The sequence below is a fragment of the Neophocaena asiaeorientalis genome, unplaced genomic scaffold, assembly GCF_003031525.2.
Source record: "Neophocaena asiaeorientalis asiaeorientalis breed wild unplaced genomic scaffold, Neophocaena_asiaeorientalis_V1.1 scaffold217, whole genome shotgun sequence".
NCBI lineage: Eukaryota > Metazoa > Chordata > Mammalia > Artiodactyla > Phocoenidae > Neophocaena > Neophocaena asiaeorientalis.
Window position 1 is genome coordinate 2047813 of NW_020172293.1, and position 25427 is coordinate 2073239.

The 25427-nt window shown below is 40.3% G+C and overlaps 1 protein-coding gene across 1 annotated transcript in view; it reads right to left on the reverse strand.

The window, feature by feature from the left end:
- The window catches only part of GPR158 (G protein-coupled receptor 158), a 300753-nt gene extending 277148 nt beyond the window's left edge, over positions 1–23605 (reverse strand). Inside the window, exon 1 of the mRNA XM_024766198.1 lies at positions 22704–23605. Coding sequence (XP_024621966.1) covers positions 22704–23605 — 902 coding nt within the window. The remainder of the gene's footprint in view (positions 1–22703) is intronic.
- Between the last annotated feature and the right edge of the window lie 1822 nt (positions 23606–25427).

Below are 25427 nucleotides of genomic sequence, written 5' to 3' on the forward strand. Positions count from 1 at the left end.
GGGTGGGTCTGGAAAATCCTTTGTTAAGACTTAAGAAAGGTCTAAGGCAGTGTTTCATAGAGGCTCTCAGCTAGACTAAAGGACTTCTGACGGTCTTATGGGTATGCCTCATAGACCCTCACTGACAAACAACGGGGATTCTAAGATTCTCAAGTCATTATTAGGACAGTAGCCACAAGGACCCAAGATAGAAAACTTCCTGTCTTAAAGAGATTTGTAAATGTGACTTCTGTCTAATAGAATGAAATCCAGTAAGATTCACAGGAAACCTACGTTTTTCAATGAATAGCATAGGTAGGAGCGCTATCATCTTGAATTAAAAAGAAAAGAGATAGTGCAAAATTTTAAAAGACACTTTCCCCACCCCCACCCTTCTATGGGCAAGAGGCAGGCTGAGAAGGCCACTCAATTGCAAATATAGTCAGTTTCTTAGGGAAAAGGAAGGGTAGCTCAGAGGACAGAATCAAGAGGCCAGAGGGTAAAGCCAGGACCTTCAGAGAATTTTCCCAGGGAGCAGGACTGGTCCTAATCAAGAAATTGGCAATATGTGCTCAAATGAATTTCAGAATTGCTATAGACTAGTAACTGCTATGTGTATCCTGTTCCCCTGCTTTTTCAACTGAAGTGTCATTGTAATTGTCCTATCTCTTTATCACATGTGGATGTTTCAGGGATACTGGGGGCAGAGGACAGATAATGTTTCTTTACAGGTCTTTAAATTGAGAGATACTATACTTGAACTATACACATAGCACTCATGCTCATCTGGGTCTCATTCAGTTGGCTAAGCCCTGACTTCAAGACAATATCACAGTGAGATAAGACTTTGGGGGTGGGAGACTTGAGAGGAGTAAGTGTATTCTGCAGATAAGAAGCCCTACTACCCTATTACCCTGCTGGAAGTAAATGCAAGGTGCCAGGTGGAGTAAATGTGGAAAGAGAGTTTACTGAGCAGTGCCCATGCATCCCCCAGCTATTCCAAACTTCGCAGCCCAGTTGCCAGATATATGAATGAAGAAGCCACCTTAGAAGTGGGTCTTCCAGCCCCAGCCATGCCAGCTGACACTGCATACACTAGAAACAAACCACTCAGCCAAGCCCTTCCCAGATCTGTGATCCACAGAACTGTGAGAAAAATGCTTGTTTTATGCCCCTAGGTTTTTCAGTAATTTGTTATGCAGAAATAGGTAACTGGAACATCTAACCAATATAGACACTGTATATGCGGAAAAGATACAGTGGATTTAGAGGATATAGCTACCAAGGGCATATATGCTGCCAAGGGCACGTGTGTGTGCTTGTGTGTATGTGTGTATATTTATCAACGATTGACATAAGAAAGAAATAATTGTTGGAAATCCTGACATACCTCTGAGAAACTGATAGATTGAACAGAAAGAAGCAATTAGCAAATATCTCAACAGTACAATTAAGCTAGACTTAAGCTATTTAGGCATATATAGAGCTCTTCATGTGACAAATAATTCACTTTTTGTTTTAACATGCACAGAATATTTACCAAAAATAAACCAGAGATAATATTTCAAAGGGAACCTCAGATTCCAAAGGATCAGTGTCATACAAACTATGTCCTTTAGTCATAATGCATTAAATTATAAATTGTTTCTTAAAAGGATAGCTTAAATACACCTCACATGTTTGGAAAATTAAAACAAATTCCTAAATAACCCTTAGGTTGAAAAAGAAAATTAATGAATACTTAGACTTGAATGGCAGTGAATACACTACAAGTAAAAAAAAAATTCTGGAACAAGGGTTAGAGAAATGACTGAACCTAGGGCTGGGGCAGGGAAAATGCAAGGTACACTTAAAGCATCATTTTCAGAAAATAAGAACAAGTGCATGTCAAAAAGACACACAAGCCAACTTAAAAGAGTTCCCAATTGTCAAAGCTGGAGTAGTTTGAGCAATGAAATAAATAATGATAATATCGGATTCAACCCCCAAAATAAATAGCCATAAGTCCATACTCATATGAATAAATGATTAAGTTAATAAATGAGGAAGAAGACAGAACTCTTTGTTACAAAAGAATTCCAACTCATACGTTTAGAAGGAATGGGGGAAATAGAAAATCATCATTAGAATACCACATTAATAATTGTTGCAGACAAGACCTGCTGATAAATCCTAAAATTAGTGGGAAAAACATTAAGAAGAAACAGGATATTTGAATAAGCTCAAATCATCTCCCCCAAAACATTTATTCATTACTGTAGTGGTTTTAACATATGTCCAAAATCCTTTGATGCTCCTCCCTCCAGGAAGAAGTGAATTCACCTTCCCTTAGAGTGTGAGCTTAACTTAGTGATTCACTTAGAATAAAATACGGAAAGGGAAAAATAGTAACTAGAATGGAGAAACCTGGCAAACACACCACGAACCAAGTGACCAAGGTTAACATCACCAGTAATAAGACATATCGATACTAGGTACTCTGTGGTAAGATGCAATGAGAAGAGCATTTCCCCTCTATTGTATTCTTCCCAAAAGTCCATAACCTCAGTCTTATCATGAGAAAGCATCAGACAAATCCAAATAGAGGGATATTCAACAAAATACCTTAGCAGCACTCTTCAGAAGTGTCAACTGATAGTTGATAACATAAGAGAGTATTGTTTAAAGGCAAGGAAAGACTGAGAGACTGTCACAGATTGGAGGAGACTAAGGAAATATGAAAAACAAATGATATATTGGTTTGCTAGGGCTGCCATAACAAAGTACCCAGACTGGGTGGTTTAAACAACAGAAACGTATTTTCTCATAATTCTAGAATCTAAAAGTCCAAGGTCAAGGCATCAGTAGGGTTGGTTTCTTCTGAGACCTCTCTCCTTGGCTTGTAGATGGCCATCTTCTCTCTGTGTCTCCACATGGTCTTCCCTTTGTGTGTTCCTGTGCCCTAATTTCTTCTTATGAAGACCCAAGTCATATTGTAGGGTCCATCTTAATGACCTCATTTTAACTTCATTACCTCTTTAAAGGTACTGTCTCAAAATACTGTCACATTCTGAGGTACTGAGAGTTAGGACTTCCACATACGAATTTTGGGGAAACATAATTCAGCGCATAAGATATGGTATCCTATTTTGGATCCTGGAAGAGAAACAGAGCACTAGTGGAAAAACTGAGGAAATCTGAATAAAATCTGTAGCTTAGTTAACAGTGTTGTACTAATATTAGTTTCTTAGTTTTTAATAAGTTGTATGTAAATGTTAATGTTATAGGAAGCTGGGTGAAGGGTATATGGGAACTTTCTGTATTGTCTTTGCTAATCTTCTGAAAGTCTGAAAGTATTTCAAAATAGTTCAAAAATTTTTAGTTATAAAAACACTAAATTTCTTTGAAAAGATAAATAAGGGAAACTCAAGAATTAAAGAGAAAATATGCAAATAAACAGGAAATAGGCAAATAAACAATACACAGAATGAATAGATACAAAGGAATGTTTTTAAAAGCTATTATTATTTTTAAAAATATACGATTATTTTGTAACAAACTTTTAAAAACTAGAGGAAATGAAAAAAGTGGATAAATTGATAGAAAATATACAATGCCAAATTTGCTACAAAGGGAATATAAAACTTGAATACAACCATAAGCATAGAGAGTTTTAAATCATTCACTTCCCAGAAAAGCTTCAGGCCTACGAACATGGTTTTGTATGTGAATTCTACCAAACTTTTAAGGAAAAGTTCTTTTATTTTTACAAGTTCTTAACACCAATAAAACCCAAAATTATCCAACTTATTTTATATGATTTTAATTCCAAGCCACATGAGGACAATATAAAAAAAACAGGGGCTTCCCTGGTGGCGCAGTGGTTGGGGGTCTGCCTGCCGATGCGGGGGACGCGGGTTCGTGCCCCGCTCCGGGAGGATCCCGCATGCCGCGGAGCGGCTGGGCCCGTGAGCCATGGCCGCTGGGCCTGCGCGTCCGGAGCCTCTGCTCCGTAGCGGGAGAGGCCGCAGCAGCAGTGAGAGGCCCGCGTACCGCAAAAAAAAAAAAAAAAAAAAAAACAAAGTCCCATTTTAACTCTGCATATAGATCCAAGAATCCTAAAGGAAATCTTGGCTAAGCAAATATTAAAATATATTAAAATAATTATACATTATGACCCACTGGAGTGTATCTCAAGAATAAAAGGATGTTTTAACATCAGAAAGTATATCAATGAAATTCACAGCAATAACAAAAGAAATTAGAAAAATTATGTGATTGTTTTAATCAATGTAAAAAGGCATTTTACAAAGTTCCAACACCTAATTTTTTTTAATGGTATACTAGAAATTGAAGGATACTCTTAACTTGGTAAAACTTGCCTCTATCAACCCTGTACTTAAAGGAAGAAAATTTTCTTTAAGATGTTCCCTTTAAGTCGAAAATGTTTACTATCACTGATGCTGTTTAACATAGTTACTGAAAGTCACAACTAATTCTGTAAGAAAAAAAAAGAAATGAGTTATAAAGATCAGATTATTTGTAGATGATATGACTGTTTAGCAATAAAATCAACAGACAAATATGAGAATAAAAAGTTCAGCGGGGTTGATGGATACCAGATCAATGTACAAAAATCAATAGCATTTCTCTACACCAACAATCTCCAACAAAAGTTATAACTAAAAAGATGCCATTTAAAATAGCAACAGAACCCATATATTCTCTAGAAGTTAATCAAGAATACACAAAACCTTTATGGAGAAATTTTGAAGCTCTACTGAAGGACAAAACAGATGATCTGAATAAATGGAGAGACATCACATGCTCTGAAAGGGAATAATTTACTGTATTAAAAATGTCAATTCTCATCAAATGGAGCTATAAATTTAATGCAGAACCAATCAAAATTCTATATAGATTTTTTTTAGAAACTTGATGGCTTACTTTAAGTAGAAAAATAAAAGTCAGCTGTGAAAAGGGGAAAGAGGTAGGCTTTGCCTAAGCAAATATTGAGATATACTACCCAACCACAGCAATGAAACATAATAGTATTGACCAGAAAACAGACATGGGAAACAGTGGAACAAAACAGAGAGCTCAGAGACATACACGTGCATATAAGGCACTTATTTGTATGATAAAGGCTGATAATGTTGGGAACCTGGCTCACTAAATAGATAAGAATAATAACTGGATCCCTACCCAATATCATATACCAAGGTGAACTCCCAATGTTAAAGACCTGACTGTGCAAGGTAAAACTTTAATGGTAGTAGTTGATTATAAGAGAATATTTTTGTGGCAAAGCATTGAAAGACTTCTTAAAATGAAACCCAAAAGCATAAACTGTAAGGCAAAATTTTGACTAAGTAAGTAGCATCAGAAATTTTTTTAAATTCCATTCAAGGGGAGATATTATGGGCAAAGTTACCTGAAAGACGACAGATTGGGTGATATTGCAGTGTCTAAAATTGACAAGGAAATAATATCTAGAATACAGCAGGATCTCTTGCAGTGAAACAGAAATATAGGAATCACAATAGGAAATGGGCAAAGGCTATAAACAAGCAGTTTACAGAAAAGTAAACCCAACAGGCTTACACGCACATGAAGAGATGCTTAAGCTAATTAGTAGTCAGAGAAATGCAAAGTAAAACAATAGTGAGATACCACTTTACATTCATTAAAATGGCAAAAAATTAGAAAGCTGTATGATGCCAAGTGTTGGCAGGAAAGTGAGGCTATAGGAGCCCCTATGCCCTGCTGGTGGATATGTAGACTGATGCAGCCTGTCTAGAGAGCAATCTTGCGATATTTTGTAAAATGACATTTACCCCTCCCTGTGACCGAGAAATCCTGCAATTCAGTTTATCTTTCAAGGAAATTCTCATGCAGGTGCATAAAGGGGCGTATAAGCTTATCATAGTATCATTGTAATGGCAAGGAACTGAAGACAATCTGGGTGTCCATCCCTAGAACTGGACAATTTCTACATGCTATTTAGCAGTAGAGTCCTAGGCATCAATAGGGAAATGGACTGGTTGTATACATAGCAGCAGGAAGAGATTCTTAAAACAGAATTGTATAAATAAAAAGTAAGCAGAATAATGAGAAATATAGCAATTATTTAACTGAAATGATTTGCACGCAAATAGCACATGAACAGAAGAGCACACTTCACAGGTTAGTTGCTAGTGGGGTGGGATCAAGGAAAAGAGACCTTTTTTTTTTTTAAGGGATGAAGAGCAATTTCCTTTCTGTTTCCTTATAACTGTAGAAGACTGCAGATTCATGTTTCAGTCATCTTTGGGTAACTTCCTCACTTGGGGCCTCTCATCCTCAGAAAACACTGCTCACAAAAACATCTCTATCATTTAGCTCAAACCCGTAACTACAAGAAGTACAGGAGACCCAAGAACACAGTCTGATTCCCTCTAGATTATCTTGAAGAATTTGACAACAGTCTGTCTTAAAGCAAGAAAATGTTCTCCCACACTACTTTGCAGCTGCCATGTCCAGAGAAGCTTGCCAAAGCTTTACATAGTGACAAATGTCTTCCTCTGACTTCTTGTTCTTGGAAGGCATTTTGGCAATCAGGTCACACCTTCCTTGGGAAGATCTGTGTATTTTGTGTGGGGAAAATAACTCAAGTTTGATTTCTAAAAAGAGAGAGAACCAATAAATATGAAGTAAGGTCAATCAGGACATCAGTTCTCCATCCACAAGTATACAATCTTTGGGGCTCTTGAAGGTGATCCTTTTTCAAAGTTAAGTGCAGCACATATCTTAAAGGTGCTAGGGTTTAAAGTTTGATAATAGATGATTATCCCCCTGAAAAATACATTTTGAGTTTGCTGCTTTTGCAAAAGTAGCTGACTAATGTCTCATTTTATGGTTTTCCTTCACTGCAATAATTTTGAGCTACATTCTATTTCAATTTTAAATGAAGAGAGGACAGTTTATTTTTTCAAACACATCCACAGTGTTCTTTATATCACCTCTTTGAACATGACCATTTCTAAATGGGGTGGAAAATCCCTTGTCAGGGAACCCACTACAAAGAGATCACCTGTCTTGACTCGTTTTATTCAAATAACACTTCTATAAAAGAGCAAGTACTTTTCTTGATTTATAGATGAGGAAAATAAGGTTCAGAAAAGTTATATAATATGTCCAAAGACATACTTTTTTTAATTGCTAGGGGAGAAAAAATAAGAAGAAAGTATCTTCTGTCAGAGAAAATAAATGTCTAATGTGGACACTAACCTGTCTTAAAATATAACGATTTTCTACCTTGAGTTTCCTGGTGATTTCATTAAACAAGTCAGTTATGCTTGGCTACAATAGATAAGTGAAAATAATCTTTTTTGTTAGTAATTTTTAAAATCATTAAATTTCTTTTTCCTGTTGGTTCTTATTCATATAGCTCTTCAAGTCAAATTACCCATCTGATAATCTGCACAGTTTTTTATTCTAAATGACTTCTTTGTAGACCCTAATATTTTATACAAAAGGTACAAATTAGCCATTCATAGTAACTTTTCAGAAAAAGATATATAGCTTGTGCCAATGAATTCTTCTGATTTAGAAATAATAACAGTAAGCAAGGCTATAAAGTAAATTTAAAATGTTCCCATTGGAATTTAAATTAAAGTACTTTGGTTAGATACCCAAGATATGAACTAAATATAGGATGTACTTGTATGCTTAGAACCCTGTGTTTTAAGTTATCATTTATTGGGTACTCATTGTGTGTCATACATTATGCTATACACCCTTAAAACACCCTCACTGAACTGTTATGTGACTGATATTATTCTCCCCAATTTATATTACAACTATACATGGTCAATATCATTCTCCTAAATAATAGTTGAGACGTTTGGGACACAAAGAAGTGAAATAGCATACCTAAGGACACACACCTAATAAGTAAAATAACTGAGTATGATGTCCATAACTTAGGTGTAAGGGTAAGGAGACTGGTCAGAAGACCTAAGTTTGAGTTCTTGTTTAAGTTGGTGAGTTGAGCATTGTTTCTCCACCTCGTCCCTCCACTTTAATGGCAGTAAATAGATAGAAGAGGGAATGAGAAGAAGTAGTTGACCAGAGATTTGACATAATTCTCCAGCACCATACTGATGATAAGCCAGAGTGGTGGCAGCTAAGCCCAGGACATGCTCAGGAGAAGGCTGGAACAGAGGTGGAAACTATTCTTTAAGCAGAGTTTCCAGAAAGATTTTAAGCTCAAAGTCAACAGGTATCAAGAGTGGAAGTAGAAAATGAGGCAGACATCAAGGTGATGAATTGAAGGATTTCCTTCTAAACAGTTACACGAGTTGGCACATCCTCTCCTTGCATGCAGTGATGACATTTATTCCCAAGCTAAAAACCAAGATCTATTCTGTAAAAAGATTGAAAGAAATGTCTGGAAAGAACTAAAACTTCTAAATGGTTATAGTTCTCCCAGAGTAAACATCTAGGGTGAGCCAGAAACTGCCAGCTTCCTTCTCAGGCATCCTAAAATGAATGTTGAAAGCCTGACAGTCAAGGGGAGGTCTACTGAGGAACTAGGCTACTCATCTGCCATAGGAATCCATGCCATCTAGCTATATATGTTTACCTAGCCCTTCAGTCATAACATTGATGGCTAATAAGGATCATATTTGAGATGAACTGGTAGCATAAAGGAGAAGAACTGGTATGAACAAGCAAAATAACTGAACCTGGAACAAACAGCAATAATACAGGGAACAGAAGACAATTCAATAGATATTTTAATTAATATCTCAAAGAGATTTAAGAAAATGAACATACAATTATGAAAAAGAAATAGAGCAAGAAAGAGTTCATGGAAAGTAAAAGTGATTGCTAAATGAAAACTAATTTAATTTTTCAAAAAGGTAGAAAAAATAAAATCTTCTAGAAAGTAAAGTAAAAAGAAAAAGAGATGAAAAATGAGAGAAGAGCTAAGAAATACAGGGATCAATCCAGAAAGTTGAATACCTACCTATAGGAGTTCCAGAAAGAGAAAATGCATAGCAGAACGTAGTTTTAAGCCATCATAAAAGAAAATTACTGAGTGGAAAAGTCCAAAAGGGCCAACTAAGTGATGAGGTTGATGAATAAAAAGAATCACATCTAAGCACATCATCATGAACATTCAGAACCCCACGGAAAAAGGAAAGATCTTAAGAGTTTCCGTGAGGAGAAAAGATTACCTACAAAGGTATAATAAATCAGGTTAATATCAAATGTTTCACCAGCAACAATGAATGCTAAAAACAATGTAACAATGTCTTTAAAATTCTGAGGGCAAAGTGACTTTCAACCTATAATTTTATATACAGACAAACAATCAATCGTGCATGACGACAAAGACATTTTCAGACACGGGGAGACTTAGAAATTTTACCTTCCACAGATTCTTTCTGAAAAAGTACTTGAAATTGCGTTTTAGGGGGTGGGGAAAAAAGAAGAATTCTTTTTTTTTTTTTGCAGTACGCGGGCTTCTCACTGTTGTGGCCTCTCCCGCTGCGGAGCACAGGCTCCGGACGCGCAGGCTCAGTGGCCATGGCTCACGGGCCCAGCCGCTCAGCGGTATGTGGGATCCTCCCGGACCGGGGCACGAACCCGCGTCCCCTGCATCGGCAGGCAGACTCTCAACCACTGTGCCATCAGAGAAGCCCAAAAGAAGAATTCTTGAAATAAGAGGACCAGCACCCAACACACAGTTGGATCCAAAATTTCAATAATTTGAAAATAGTTCCATGATAGTTATTCTGCAGAAGACCTAAAGCAATTTGTACAAATTATGGGACTCCAAGAAGCATGTCTTCAACAAAAATGTAAATTTTCTTTAACAAACGATTGATTAAGAAGTTGGATGATCTTAGAAATAAGAAAACATAGGGTTTCTTTTTATTTCTTTAATGTGAAGAGAAAAGCAATTGGCAGCTGCATGGAGGGAAAATAGGTGAAAAGTCTCCATGCAGACATGCACAAACTAAAGGTAACATGGTTTTGTGCAACTGATCTAAAAAAAAGGGAGAGAAAATCCATTGGCCCTTGAAATTTGGAACATTCTAAAAATGGCATAGATTCAGATATTCAGATTTTAATTTTTAGAAGCAACTAATGGACAAAACACAGAAGTGGGTTTTGGGTTTTTTTTTTTACTGCAGTGACAGACTGAAAATGTTACCATCTTGAATTACCTAAAAATATTGGAATAAGAGTAGAAGCATAAAGAAAGAAAAGAATAGAAGATACTATTTTAAATTGATGGATATAGAAGTCAAGGTAACCAATAGAAAAATTTTAAATATAATTAATAAAACAATGGAGAGAGTAGAGAAAGGAAAAGTGAAATATAAAGAAGCTAAGTTTCACATTTGTCGTATCAGAGAAGCTGATCATCGTATCATCATCAGTGTATCATGGTGATGATTTTAATCCCCAAAATTCATAATCCCAATTTTCCATAGATAATGCTCTTCATTAGAGATGTACTTCTGCCTATACTTCCTTTCCTATGGTACAAAGTCTGCTTCCTCCAAATTCATGTCCAAATGTTTGTGGTGTCCCTTCTGGCTTTTCCAGTCTCACTTCTGTATCTTGTGCCTCTCACTGGCAGTTTCTGAGGCAGCCCCTAACCAGACATCTTAGTCCTCACCATAAAAGACAACAGAGTGAGGTGGGAAATGCCAAACGACAAGACCTGCCCGCCACAAGCTTGAGAGAGGTAGGGGACCCGCTGCATGTCATCTCAGGCATGCTGGTGAGGGAGAAAAGTGTCTTGCCCCTGAGTTTGCCTGCTGTGCCTCTGCCTTTAGTCTCCTGCTGTTTGTGTTTGGAAAGGGTTTCACCGTACAGGTTGAAGCCAGGGAGCAAGAAAAGCACCCAGCTGATTTTTGCAAGAAATTGTAGATTTTCAATCTCTACCTCCCTTACCGCTCAACTCTTTCAGTGTATTCATTCACAGCCAAGAATGGAGCAGCTGTAAATAGCTTCTTTGACTGAAATCTCATCAGAGAAGCTGGAAAGCCCAAGCTCTCAGAGCTAAGGGAGGGACTGGGCAGGAAGGCCAAGACAGAAAGGAGGAAAGAAAAATGGAAAGCAAAGAAAACGAAAATACATCCACAATCTACATAGTACTACAGGGCTAGAAATTTGTAAAGCCCTTAACATGTTTCTATATTTTAACCACTTACTGAGCACCTTCTACATCCCTTACTCTCATTTTCTATGTCAACCCCCCCCCCCACTACATTCCAGCAACATTGACTTTCTTTCTGCTTTTAGAGCATTTGAAGCTCATTCCTATCTCAAGGCCTTTGTTCTCGCTGTTCCCTATCTCAAGCATGATTCCTAAGCTTAAGCTTGTTTCATGGCTGTCTCCTCATCCTTCATTTCTTAACTCAGAGTCACATCTTCAGAGAGGTTTTCCTTAATCACCCTATTTACTGCAACACGCCTTACCTCTCAGCCATTCTTTACCACATCATATTTATTTTCTTATAGCATTTGTTTGTATAAAGAATTATATTTATCTTGCTTGTTTGTCATCTATGTCCCCCCACCCACCAAAAAAATCCACAGGTACAGGGATTTTTATCTGTCATTTTCACTATTATATCCTCAGTACCCATACTCCTAGCCAGGCGCATGTTATATACATAATTATTTTATTTTTATTTTATTTATTTATTTTTTTTGTGGTACGCGGGCCTCTCACTGCCGTGGCCTCTCCCGTTGCGGAGCACAGGCTCCGGACACGCAGGCTCAGCGGCCATGGCTCACGGGCCTAGCCGCTCCGCGGCATGTGGGATCCTCCCGGACCAGGGCACGAACCTGTGTCCCCTGCATCGTCAAGCGGACTCTCAACCACTGTGCCACCAGGGAAGCCCACGTTATTTTTTTAAATAACACATTCCATACATTATGCTAAGCTCTTTACATAGGTAAGATTGTTTACTCTTTACAGTGTAATCTGTACTCTTTGCAGATAAAGAAATTGAGTCACAGAAGGAAATAACTTGCCCAGTATCACACAGTAAGTGAAAGTGGAAGCTCATAGATTCAAATCTAGGTTTTTAATCCTAAAACCCTTCTTCTTAGACACTATTCCATACTTCCTGAAATATGCAAGGAACTTTCAAGAGGCAGTGAATATGGGAAGTCATGAATTGTGGTCCTTGCATTTGAAGGACCTGTAGGACTGGTTGGGGAATTATTATGTTTACATAAAGAGACAAATTATAACAACCAGAGGCAGCTGCTCTCATGATAGTCTCTGTGATCCCCCTGCCTTCATAACCTTCTAGTCATTCTGCCCTTGCCAGTAGGGTCATGGCCGGCAGCCAAAGTTTTTGGACGACTACAGCTGAAGCTGCCAAGTATTTACAACTCTTAATTCTTACTCTTAAAATCGTTTAAAAGGAATTTTATGTGTTTCAAGCTTATCAGATACTGTTTAATTTTTCCCAAGTTTGTGTTTAAGGACCAGCTCCTTGTGAATTATGGAGACTTTGGTTTTTGTTTTGTTTTGTTTTGTTGAAATTTACTTTATTTTTATTTATTTTTGGCTGCGTTGGGTCTTCGTTGCTGCACGGGGGCTTTCTCTAGTTGCAGCGAGCGGGTCTACTCTTAGTTGCGGTGCGCGGGCTTCTCATTGCAGTGGCTTCTCTTGTTGTGGAGCACGGGCTCTAGGCATGCTGGCTTCAGTAGCTGTGGCACACGAGCTCAGTAGCTGTGGCACACAAGCTCAGTAGTTGTGGCACATAGGCTTAGTTGCTCCGCGGCATGTGGGATCTTCCCGGACCAAGGCTCGAACCTGTGTCCCCTGCATTGGCAGGTGGATTCTTAACCACTGCGCCACCAGGGAAGCCCCAAGACTTTGTTTTTGATACAGACTTCTGAAGCTGTCCCCACATGTCTTCTTCACAGGGTCTGAAAGGGCCTAGGAATGTACTATCAGGCTTTTCAGGTGATCCTGATACCCAGCTAAGTTTGTAATCAGTGAATAATGACCGTAAATTAACGTTTACTTGATGACTCAGGGTCTTTTTATCTGTACCTGTTATTAAACTACAAGTTCACTGCAGCCATAGCCAGTGCAAGTGATGGTCACCACTTCCCTGGGTCTCAATTTCCTCATGTGCAAAAGTAAAAATAAGTTGGATTACATGATCTCTAAAATCCTTTTTACTTCTAAAATTCTAATTCTTCAAAAAGGAGCTTTCCCAGGATGTTTACTAGAACATTGTTTCTTTCAAGAATGCCCCAGTTGTTATTTGCTTCTTTCTCAAAAAAGTGGAAAGACAAATAGATTTCTAAACAACTTTCAGAGGGCTGTAATATGAGGGCCTTTCCACAAATCTAATTATTAAGTTAGTACCTGAAACAGCTTTCTGAAGTGTGCCTTATCCAGATAAATAGTAATCTTCATCTTTCTCTTCATGAGCTTTGGTCTCATCTCTTAACATTCACAACATCATCTCTCATTTCTCTGTAATCAACACAGTATACAGCAGCACGCTCCTCGTTTCTTGCCCCTGAAGCTCACATGTACTACATGTTTATGGATGGCACAGGAGGAAGTAGGCATGCATCAGTTTGTGCTATGGTAATTTGTAAAGCCTAAACATTCTTTTCCATCACGTAGCCATTGTTATTTTTTAAGGTTTCTTCTGACAGGATTCTAAACATAGTAATGTTAAAAACTGTCTTTAAACATGTTAAAGCCTTAAATAATGTCTATATAATATGTCATTTAAATTATTTCTTCTAGGAAATTTCATTTATAATATGTTCAAATTATGAACAGCTTCTAGTTGAATCAATAAAGGTAAAGTGGCAAACAGAGCATTTTAGGGAATTCCCTGGTGGTCCAGCTGTTAGGGTCCGAGCTTCCACTGTAGGGGGCCTGGGTTGGATCCCTGATCGGGGAACTAAGATCCTGCAAGCCATGCGGCGCAGCCAAAAAAAAAAAATCATTAAAAAAACCAGAGCATTTTAAGAATATATATTGTAAGGTATTAATATTCCTTTAATGGGATAAGCTCTGCATCAGCCTGTTTATAGCTTTGACTTCCTGAGATAAAGTTCTGAAATGCAAGCACAGCCAACCTATCTTTATAATGATTAAATCTTCAGGAACTTGATTCCTCACTACTTGCTAGAAAAGAATAATTCAGTTTCATCAGAACTATGAAAGTGCTCAGTGGTAAACAGAGCTTCATGAAAAAGTAAAACACTATTCCACAGCATCATAGATTACTAACTGTTTTTCGTTTCATTCATCTCCATTTGTTCCCTGTCCACACTCCTCTCTACCCCCTACTTTCTCCCTCTCTCCTCTCTTTGTCCCCACAGAGGTTCACACACACACACACACACACACACACACACACACACACACATTTTCTTTTCCAAATGCATCCTTTAATGGGAAATCTTAAAAATGAGACATTTAGCTATATAAGTAGCAAATCCATGCTTAGCAACAAGTTCTGGAAATAATTTGGCCAGATGTTCTTTTTGAGCCTTAATGACATCTAAATGTGAATTAATATTCCATCGATTCATCAAAAGTTTCCAGTTCTCATTCATGTTAGATTCTATATATGCAGTGATCTTATGTTCCAGACAAACAAATAGAAATGTGATCTGACAAACTCACATACACACACACTCACTCTCACACACACACACACACACATACACACACACACACATAGATACATACAGAACTCTTGAAATAGGATAGCCACAGAATAGCATTTTTATATGTGTTCCCTCTACACCAGCTGCTTTCAACCAGAGACATTTTTACCCCTTAGGTGATACTTGGCAATGTTTGTAGACATTTTTGATTGTCACACTGGGCAGGGAGGTTGCTACTGGCATCCTGTGGGTAGAGTCAGGGGTGCTGCTAAACATCTTACAGCGAAAAAGCCCCCACAGAAAAGGGTTATCTGGCCCCAAATGTCGATAGTTCTGAGGTTGAGACACCCTGCTCTACACAATGGTCTAAGGCATCAAATAAGGGGACAGCCAAACTCTTCATTCCATTCCCGGCAACTGACTAGAAAAGAACGAGAAAAAACACATACCTCCACAATTCCATTTAAATCTCTTTAACCAAAACTAGTTACATGGCTACACCACAAAGCTTTTATTTCCACCCTGAAACCTCTAAGCACTTTAGAAAGGAAAGACAGATCTAGTCCCTCTATTTTTAGTTTATAAGTGGTCTTGTATTCTCACTGTCCTATCCATCTCCCCACAGTGTGAGTGAAACTCTTTGCCAGATGGTGTAGGAAAGATTTTGATAATCCTTACCTCACCTATTCTGAAAATAAGTTTCTGCAACTTCTGGCCCAATGTTTTGTGTATTTCACATATATTAAAAAGACAGTGTGGTTACATGTTTTAGTATAGCTTGTCTTGTTTTAAAAATTATTATGAAGACAAATAGCAATCTGATATACAGCAGTAAGGTCTAGGTTTTTTGTTTCCATATAGGCATATTTTGCTGCATATTGATAGCTTATAGATGATAGTAGAACGTTATAGTTGGAGAGACCATGGAATTTAATTTCCCATTTTCTAATATCACAGTTCATCAAATATAAAATGCCATTAATTGTAAGATATGCTATTACATTCTGTACCACTAAAAGAAAAGTGTATGCCAATTGGAAATGACATGCCCCCAATCATTAAGACACATCTCAGTTTGAGAGACATCAAAATGTGGAAAAGGTACATCTTAGAATTGATAAAATACATTATTTTGTACTACAATACCTTTTCCTCTTTCTGAGATAAAAGCCATGTGTCTTGTTATTCTATAAAAATCCTTCCACGATAATGTAATAAGGCATACACGTTGGAAAACACATAAGTGGTGAAAAAACCAGGTTAAGAAAGTAAACCAACATCTTATGTAATTCTAAGCTCCCTTTTAGGTTATAAGTGCACTGGGTACTTTGCTAACTGGACAGGATTTTTTTTTAATCCTGTTTCGTCTTATTCTAAATGGGGGAAAGTTACAAGAGATATTATAATGAATAAAAATTAACTGGATTTCAATTAATTATAAGTATCAGTTAACTATAAAAGAGAAAGAGACTGCCTTCTTTAATAAAAAGGAAGGAAACTGTGTTTTGGAGAAAATGATCTTGGGGTCAGATCACATTTAAGCTAATCTCTGTTTTCTATAAATTCTACCTATAATGAAGGTAATAAAACTAGGTGACTCCTGTGATTGCTTTGAGGCACTATAATATCCTTTGGTGTAAAAGAGAAAGTCAGTCATGGTTCCTACACTAAGTTTGGTATTGTAGAAAATGGGGCTGGGGGGGTGGGTACCTGAGAAAGACTTTTAGCCAAGAGCATTAATTTTTTCCTAAACTGAAGAAATATTTTATAGAACAGCCTATCCACCTAAATCTTTTCATAGGTCAAGTTTTAGGAAGAAAGACTTGTTAGATGAGTAAATGCCCAGCCAAAGTAGAAATTACACCAGAAAAGGTTTCTTGCTAAAACTTGAGAAACGAATAATACTAAAAGACCAGCAAAACAAGCCAATGTACGTATGTGCCATAGCTGTGCTGGGCAAGAGCCTAATGATGCTGTTGTCTGCAAAGTGTCCGAAACATAGCCCCAAGAGCGCTGAACTGCCTGTTTGCACATAGTGGCCATCAAGCTGCCAAAGTTATCAAAATTCCAATGTACTGTTTCAGTAATTCTGTTTAAGTAACCCTGTGAACATCAATCCAGAGCTGAATAGAGAAAACAAACGAGGCCCTAATGCTTCTGTACCAACCAAGTACAAATAACACCAACAGCATACTTCTTGGCATCCCAGTATATTACAATATAATCATAAAACGCGGTGCATCTTGGAAAAAGGTAGCCTTAAAACCCTGAACAGTGAACAACAAACTGCTGCTTTTATGAAGTTGAAAGTAAAATTTGACTTATCCAGCAATTGAGGCCATAAAATCAGTCTTGTGAGGCATGAGTTCTCTCCCCAGAGGGGAGGCCTAAACTCCTGTCATTTATTTAGCAGTCTTGAAATCCCATTTCAGCTTCCGAATGCGTGTTCTAGAAGGTGGCAAGATAATGCTGTACCACTGCTACAGCACACTAAATAGCCTCCTTTGAAGTATTAACACCAACTACAGAATTAAGTCAGAGATAGGTTGTTTTTAAACAGTAAGTAGGAGCTTCAGGATGCCTAAACATTGATTACCTTGGGGGAAATTACACAAGTGTACTGAGGCCCTTGGTTTAGAAATCTGTGAAACAGCTTCTTGTTGACTTTAAGTAAATTTCAGGTGATCTTTCAAGATCTAGAAACTCAGATCATGCTTATTCTTATTTTGAAATGGAGTTCTCATTTCCCTTAGTATATATACTTAATTCAGTGTACACCGAGAGGGCTTTCTCTAAATAGCCTATGAGTAAATGACCATGATAAAGTTAAACACTGAACATATATGAACATGATCTGCATTTAAGTGAGGATACATTAACTGGTTTCAGCATAACCTTCGAAACTTCACAAGTTAAAGTGACACATGTAATTATGTACATAATCATAGACTTTTAGATTATAAGGAACCCAACAGGTCACCTAGTCCAGCCCCCTTTAATTTGCAGATGAGGAAACAGGATTAGAAAGGCAACTGCTGCCCATGGGAACACCATAGTCAAGGATGTGGTCCAGGCTGGGGTCAATGTCTCCTGTCTCCAAGGCCAGTATTTCCCCCATGATCCACTGTAATTACAAGCCTTCGCAATAATAGGAATGAAACTAAGTCATTATATAAATTATAAATTACTATAAATCATGTGACTTTAATACAACTAAAAGTGTTCAGTATTTAGGAAGACAGACGCTGTGACACAAAATATTTACTGAACTTCCTGTGTGATGACAGTTCTTCATTTAGTCTTTACAAAATCCCAAAGATACACTTTACTATTCACAGCTTAAAGATGAAATAATTGAGACTCAAAAGCCTCAATAGCAGAAGTCCATCTAAAAACTCTGATCCATTACCCAGGTAGACAGCTCTGTCGTGTTCCTGTAGGTAACCTCTTCACCACTACCAGTACCCACAAGAGAGACAGGGTACGTTTGGCCTAGAGCAAGATGGTCATTTCTCTAATACTATGTAAATTGCCATCTGCAGAGATCTATACCAGAATCTCTGATGGAGGTGTGTGGGCACATGTTTGTGAAGGAGAGAGAAGTAACCCCTCAGGAGTCAGTGACTCAGTGACACCAGTGTTACGTATGTAAGTTTCTAAAAAGGCGTTTCCACACTATTGTGGAAAAATGCACATCTGACATTCATTTGGTGTCTTCTGCACGTTCCTCCCCCATCAATATCATTTCCACAAGGTACTGCATTTATGTGTATCAGTCCTGTTTCCAAAGCCTCCTTGTTGCCCATTGGATAGGTCGCTTAAGAACTCATAGAACAAAGAGTTATAAAGGTATATGGATATCGCCAAGTCTCTTTCCACGTTTTAATTGTGCAGAAACTGATTTTCAGACAGGTAATACAGCCAGTCAGAGACAAAACTGGGACTTAGGGCAAAGTTCTGACTCAAGTCTAATACTCTTCTCTCTATACAACATACTTGATTATATGATTGGCCAAAAAAAACAAGTGTCTGTCACTTATTTGGCCAAATATATTAATTATTTCAAGCCAATACCATGTTACATTTTTAATAACAAGGTGAAAACAAAATTGGTAATTAAGAGATAGCAGCATAGGGTAGCAGAAAGACAATACAAGCCTCATAGCTAGATAGATCTAAATTTAATTCACGCTCCCTAATTTACTAGCTGTGTTGCCCTGGGCAAGTTGCTCAACTTTCCTGAAGTTGTAACTACCTGAGAATACTAAGAACTACATGCAGTGGGATATTTATAAAACATCTGACACATAGTAGATGCTCAATATATATTGGTTCCCATTAATTCTAACCCACCACAAAAGAGCTGTGCCACTCTAGCAAATTCCTTTAGCCCTCTGGGTCTTACTTTCCTCCACTGTACAATGAGAAGAGGAAAGAAACCAAATGAATTCCAAAATCCCTTACGGCTCATCAAGTAAGAATTCCCAAAGGTTCCTTTACCTTAATTTAAATTCAACAAACACTTAGGTACCTTATATTCATCCTAGGCACTAAACAGTTCCAACCACCACCAGGAATATGTCTATGATTTCATTAGAATGGGCTCAAACTCCATAGTACTTTAAGTTCCACACAGAAAAATTAGTATACAAAAGCAAAGGACTTCACTTTGAAGAAAACTCTGCAAGGACATCACAAACCTAAGATGATAAATAAAAATAATTTAGAGTATACCTTAAATTGTTAGTCTCTCTTTTTTTTTTTTTGCTGGGATAGATGATGAGAACTTAAGTGTTTATACTATAGGTCTATAACAAGACTCAGGAGCCATTTTGGTAAAGCACTAATGCCATTTTGGTGGGGGGGGGGAAGAGCAATAAACTTCTCTTCACATGTGATTCTTATACTAGGCCTTAAAATTTAAGAAACCTGTGTCATTCTGAAGCAGAGGGGAATAAAATTTATTCTGAGAGATGTTTTACAGTGATAAGCATTAATATAAGAAGGTAGTTGACCATGTTTTCCACATTACTTCTGAATTTCATATTTCAGATTTGAATTCTCTAAAAATAAAATATAATTTAAATCTTGAACCTTGTAAGTAAGACCTGGGGAAATATTAGCTGAAATAGTAACTGAAGTTAAATGAAAATCTTAACTACAAAGTTTATCCTCCTCTTCTCTTCCATGAGGAAATCATTAGCAAATTTTTTTTATTACAGATAAGGCTTTTTGCAAATAACACTCTCAAAATAGATTTAAAATCATGATTAGAGCCTAGTCATGGTTTCTCAGAAATTCATTTGGGGTTTACCTGTTACCATACCTGTACAGTATTATTCACTTACGTTATAAAAGTTTAGAATACACATCTTAGGTGATAAAACATCAACAACATCAAAAACATTTGCCTTTTATGAGTATGAAGAGACAGAAAAGGCCCGTTGGAATTTATATATATATATGGCATAGTGTGAACCAGAGGCAGAAGGCCTGGATCCTATTTCTGCTGTTGTTAAAAGCTCGATATGTGATTCTTGGACAAGTCACTTCACCTTTCTTATCTGTTTCTTTATGAAACAGGAAGAACCGTCTGATCTAATATTTCTTCCAGTTGCTATAATTAACATCTGTGCGAATCCTCAATACAGCACTTGAGGAGCATGGGACATGGGGCAAGAGTACTCACAGGAGAGCACTTATTCTGCTCTTCATGCGTGCTGCTAGGAGAAGCCAGATTCTGTAGAGAGCCACACACTAAATGGCCTGGCTTCGTGCCTTGGCTAAAGAGCGCCATCGATGACTAGGAAGACACTTAAAGAGACTCAGCCGGAGAAAACAATCTATTTTCTGAACATAGTCCAAAAATTAGACAGGGTCGTGTGAGCCTACACAACATGACCCCTGGTGTCTCAGCCTTTTATCTTGGCCTGCGGAAGGCCTGAGTTCATGTAGGTGACCTATGGTTTCTGAGCCTTATGAGAAATACTTCTGAAAATGAATGGCTCTCATCCCCACTCTCACATCTGACCCTTGAAAATACATATATTTTTATGCAGCAGCTGCAATACGTGCGACACTCCCAGGACACCTTCATGAGACAGAGTTTCGCATAGTGGTTAAAAGTGTGAATCGAGCTCAAATCCCAACTCTGCTGCTGAACTGCTGCGTGATCTTAGGAAAGAAGCCTAATCTCTCTGTGCTTCAGGTTCCTTTTCTGTAAAACGGGGAAACTAATAAAACCTAACTCAGGTTTGTTGTGAGGATTAATCAAGATAATACATGCAAAGCAGTTAGCACAGAGCCTAACGTAAAGTATCAATATACGTTAGTAAGCTGGATGAATGGATAGATCAATCGATCAATTGATCAACTGATCTTTCAGTCCTGGGCCCTGGGACTCCCTGAAAAGGCTTATGCGAAGGCCAAAAGCAATTTTCTAGCAGTGAATGGCATCTGCAGATCTTTTCTGAGCAAATAATATAACAAAGACTCAAAGCTGGGCTCAGCTTTTACTAATAGGATCCTACAGAAATCAGAAGGAAGTAAGATTATCCTTAAAGTAGGAAAGAGTTACGCTGGGTTAAGACAAGATCCTTTAAAGAGATAGACACACAAAAAAAACATTTAATATGGTCATACAGAATTAGAGAAAGGAGGTTACTTTTCATTTATACCTTCTCAAGCGTTGCCAGCGTTAAAAGCCACAGAATTTTATAACTGGATGGCTCCCTAGAGACCATCTAGTTCAACTCCCTTACTTGATAGGTAAGTTGTTGAGGCCCAGAGAGATTAAGCAACTTTCTTGAGGTCATTCAGCAGTAAATAACAGTGCCAAGACAAATAAGCTTTCTGACTCCTCCCATTTGCCCACCCAGTACTCCCCCTGGTAACTTTCACCAGGTCATCATCCTGTCCTTGTTGTACCAAAAGGGCATTAAAACACACACAGGTTTCTCACTTTTGCCCAGTTTCCCAAAAAGTACAGAAGCAACCTCAACCCCCAAGACCTTCTTCCCACTGGGAATTGGGGAGGATACCAGTCAATCTGTGGCCTTCTCCCAGGCCTTCTTTGGAGTTTCCACTCTTTCCTTTCTGTTCCTCATGTTCACTCAACAGGGCTACTTCTAAAAGTCCCTCACCCCAAAAATCAGGCACGTCCCAGGGCACAAGTTACCACCTGCTAATCTGCAAATTCTCATCTTCCCACAAATGCTATACCTTGAGGCAGGAAATACAGAACTATTACTAAATTTTCTCTGAGCTCCCTGAGTGAATTCAGTGAGAGCTGATCCCTCCCTCCCTCGGATAACTCAACCAGGTTCACTTATAAAGTGTGTGTATGTGAAGGGCCAGAGAACCCTTAGGTGTGCCTAACACAGAAAACAGGAGAAAGAGGGGACCAAGGAATGGGAGATGGGTTGAGGGAAGGAGGGAGACAAGTAGAAGGAGCGCACCTGTCAAACTGCAAAGTATGGATCCTAGAGACAGCTGTGCTGCTGGGACTGACTCACTGCTGAAGGGACAGAACTGCCCAGGGGATTGCAGCGTTTTCATTAGGCACTCTGGTAACTGACTAACAACAGACTGGCGCCTCAAACTACACACGTAGGAGGAAGTAGGTAGAGGCTATCCCGAAGTAGCGGGAATAACGAACTCTTTTCTTCCCACTCCCTTTCCTACTCTTGTGAGTTGGCACGCCACTCTGTGCCTGGCTGGCATGCCCTGAGCTTGCCAGGGTGCAGTGCATCACCCCTGACCGGGAACTCCCCTCCCTGCTCTCCCGAGAGTTAGAAACATAGGGCATCTCTCAGCTCTACCAAGAGCTCCCGTCCCTTGCCCCTTGCAGGGGAACTGATTTGAGAGAAAAGCTTTTGCTGAGTGTCTGAAGCTGACAAATGCGGGGCACTTCTTGTCCCTAAGCACTTGCGCCTGCGTGGGGTGTCCCTCAGCCTGGGTCTCTGCTTTGAAGGTGGGAGGCCTAAATGTCACAGCCACAGTGTTCCTTCCCCACACGCGCACCTACCCATGAACCCGGAAAGAAGGCTTTGCTTTTATCTTTTTTCCCTCCCTACCTGAATTCCGGGACCAGGTTAGGCTGCAACCCGTAGAAAGCAGCGGAGAGAGTGACCAACCACCCGGGCTTGTAACTGCCGTTCTCGCACTCCAGATAAGGCGGAGACCACTTGACGTGGCTCTTGTCCCCGCTAAGACCGTCCCTGCGCCGCCAGCTGTGGCCCAAGCCCCGGGGCCCCTGATTGGAGCCGCGGCGGTGCAAGTGAGTCCTCCACTTGCGCCGGAGGCCGTGGAACCACTCGGTCTCCAGCGTGGCGTTGGCCAGGTGGTGTGCTGAGGAGGACAGGTCCTGGAGCAGGATGCGACTCTCCTCGCGCGTGGCCTGGAGGAAGACCTGCGGGGCTGGGGCGGACAGCGACTCGGTGCTGAAGGTGATGGCCGCCCGGGAGATGCTGGGCTCACCCTCCAGGAGGCTCCGCACCAGTGCCCGGTACCACTCCAGGTCGTCCTGCGAGTTCTGCTCCCGCGACTTATTGCTCTGCAGCATCATGTTGAGGAAGTTGGTGGCGTGTGTCAGCGTGTCCAGCGCCCCGTGCAAGGAGGAATGGGAGCTGGCTAGGGCAGGCGACTTCCCCGGCAGGCCCGCCAACTCGTAGCGGCTGGAGCAGTTGGCTCGCTTCAGCTGGTGGGAGTCCCCGGTGTAGAGGTAAGAGGCCACGTCCATGGGCACCTCCTCGGCGATTTTCTGCGCCAAGATGGTGCCGTCGGTGGAGCGGCTCCAGGGAGCCGAGGGGTCCGAGGCAGAGGCTCGAGCCGGCTGCTGGGCGTGCTGCTTCGCCCTCAGGGTCTTCTCTCGAGAGGAATCCGTCCGACTTGGAGGGTCGCGGCTGGCGCCGGCAGCTCCCAATCCCAGGTGAACGAGCAGGAGGCAGCAGAGTAAGGGGTTAGCCATGGCTCCCATCTGCCTCGCAGCAAGGAGAGGAGGTAACGGAGGGAGTCACTGTTTAAATTTTGGTCGTCAATCTATCAGCACTAAGACTTTTACTAGGAGTCTTCCCCCTTTTCAGCTGGCACCGAGTCCAAAAGGACTTTAAAGTAGGGATGTTCTGAAATACGCGCGGCTGACTGAGCTACCGTCGTAGGAGATCAGATCACCTGTGGCAACGCCGGCTGCTCCTGCTCCACCATGGGTCTGCTCGGGATTGCGCACCTCGCAGCCTGGAGCCCGGCAGCTTACATCCCCTCTCGCCGCCGGCAGCTACAGTTGGCCTGCTTACGTCTTTCTGCTTAGCAGCTTCCACCGCCGCTCTCATTGAGGTGTGTTCAGGAGCTGCTGCTGCTGCTGCCGCCGCCGCCGCGGCCGCCAAAGACACTGCTCCATCGTCTCGCCCGTGGCAGGTCGTTCCCGCCTCCCGGCTCAGGCTCCTCCTCGTCCGCTTCGCCCCGAGGCGCGGAGCGCGCGCGCCCAGACCCGCACCGCGAGCGTAGCAGCTAGGGTTTCTATTAAGGCGTTTGTCTTTCCGGAGCCACGAGGGCTAGGCAGCTGGTTAATTGGAGTCTTTAAGTTTGGCCACAAACCACACTCCTGCCTCTCCCTGCTCTCGGGAGGAAAGCCGGGTTAAAGAGGCGGCTTGGCCGCAACCAAACCCTTGTAGGGCGGCTTCAAGTCGTCTTGTGCCCTGTTTGGCCGGCTCCTCTGTCAATCAGCCGACTGCCGTTTGTTGGGCTGGTGCGGGAGCTGTCCAGTGCTGAACCCGAGGCGCAGGAGGAGGTGGTGGCGCGGAATGCAGCTTCGCTGAGTCCTTTCACCCGCTCGCGTTCCCTGATGACTCGGGAACCTGAGGGGGTGAGAGCTGGGGTGGGCGGAGTGAAGGGAGAAGCAGACTCGTGGTGGCTCAGAGCGAAGGAAACTTGGATGTACCGAGGAGGAGGGTGTTGGCATCTTGCATGCTTAGTTAAATCAGCCTTTCCTTTTGCCTGGTAAAGAGGGAGAAAGTAGTTTTCATTTGTGGCTTAAATCGGAGGGAAGGGACGTAGGATGGAGACGTGTCCTCCCGAGCATCTGCTCATTTTGGGCAAATTATCAAATCTTCTTCCTTGTTGTCGGTTAAAGAAATGATTAAACCCTACTTGCCGAGGTCTTAGCTCTAAGGGAGTAATGGAGACATCTACCGGCTGAACTTTAAGGGGAAAATGCCATATTAAAGGAGCCTCTCTGCTTGAAAGGGATGAAGGGGAACCTGTGGAAGTGTAAGCAAGTGAATATGTGGAAGGGAGAGAATATGTGCCGGGGCAGGACTCGGACTGTGAGAGAATGAGAATGAGTCTGTTGGGCGGGAAGGGAAGCCATTCTGACTGGGAGTTCCTAGAATTAATGGATGTGAGAACTAAGACATCTGGTTAACTATAGGTTGGGATGTCCCAGCAGAAGAAAGAAGAACTGAATAAGTATGCCAAGACCCCCCAGAATGATTGGAAAATCCCTTAACACAGTCTAATGGTTTTATTTGAAGCTTTAATAGGGTCTTCTGACATTTTCATTCTGAAAATACTAATTAGTACTTTGGATAGGTATGGTTTCATGCACCTCCACCTTCCATATGCACCTCCACTTTCAAATTCCCCAAGAAAGACACAGGATAGAAAGTCTCAAATTCACTTCGATTCCCAACTTAAAAAAAAAAAAAAAGTTACCTGTGGCATTCTAAGGTAGCACTGCTTAGATTTGCTTTATCATTTCATTTTATTCTTCCTGTTGAGAAAATACCTAAGCACAAAAATTT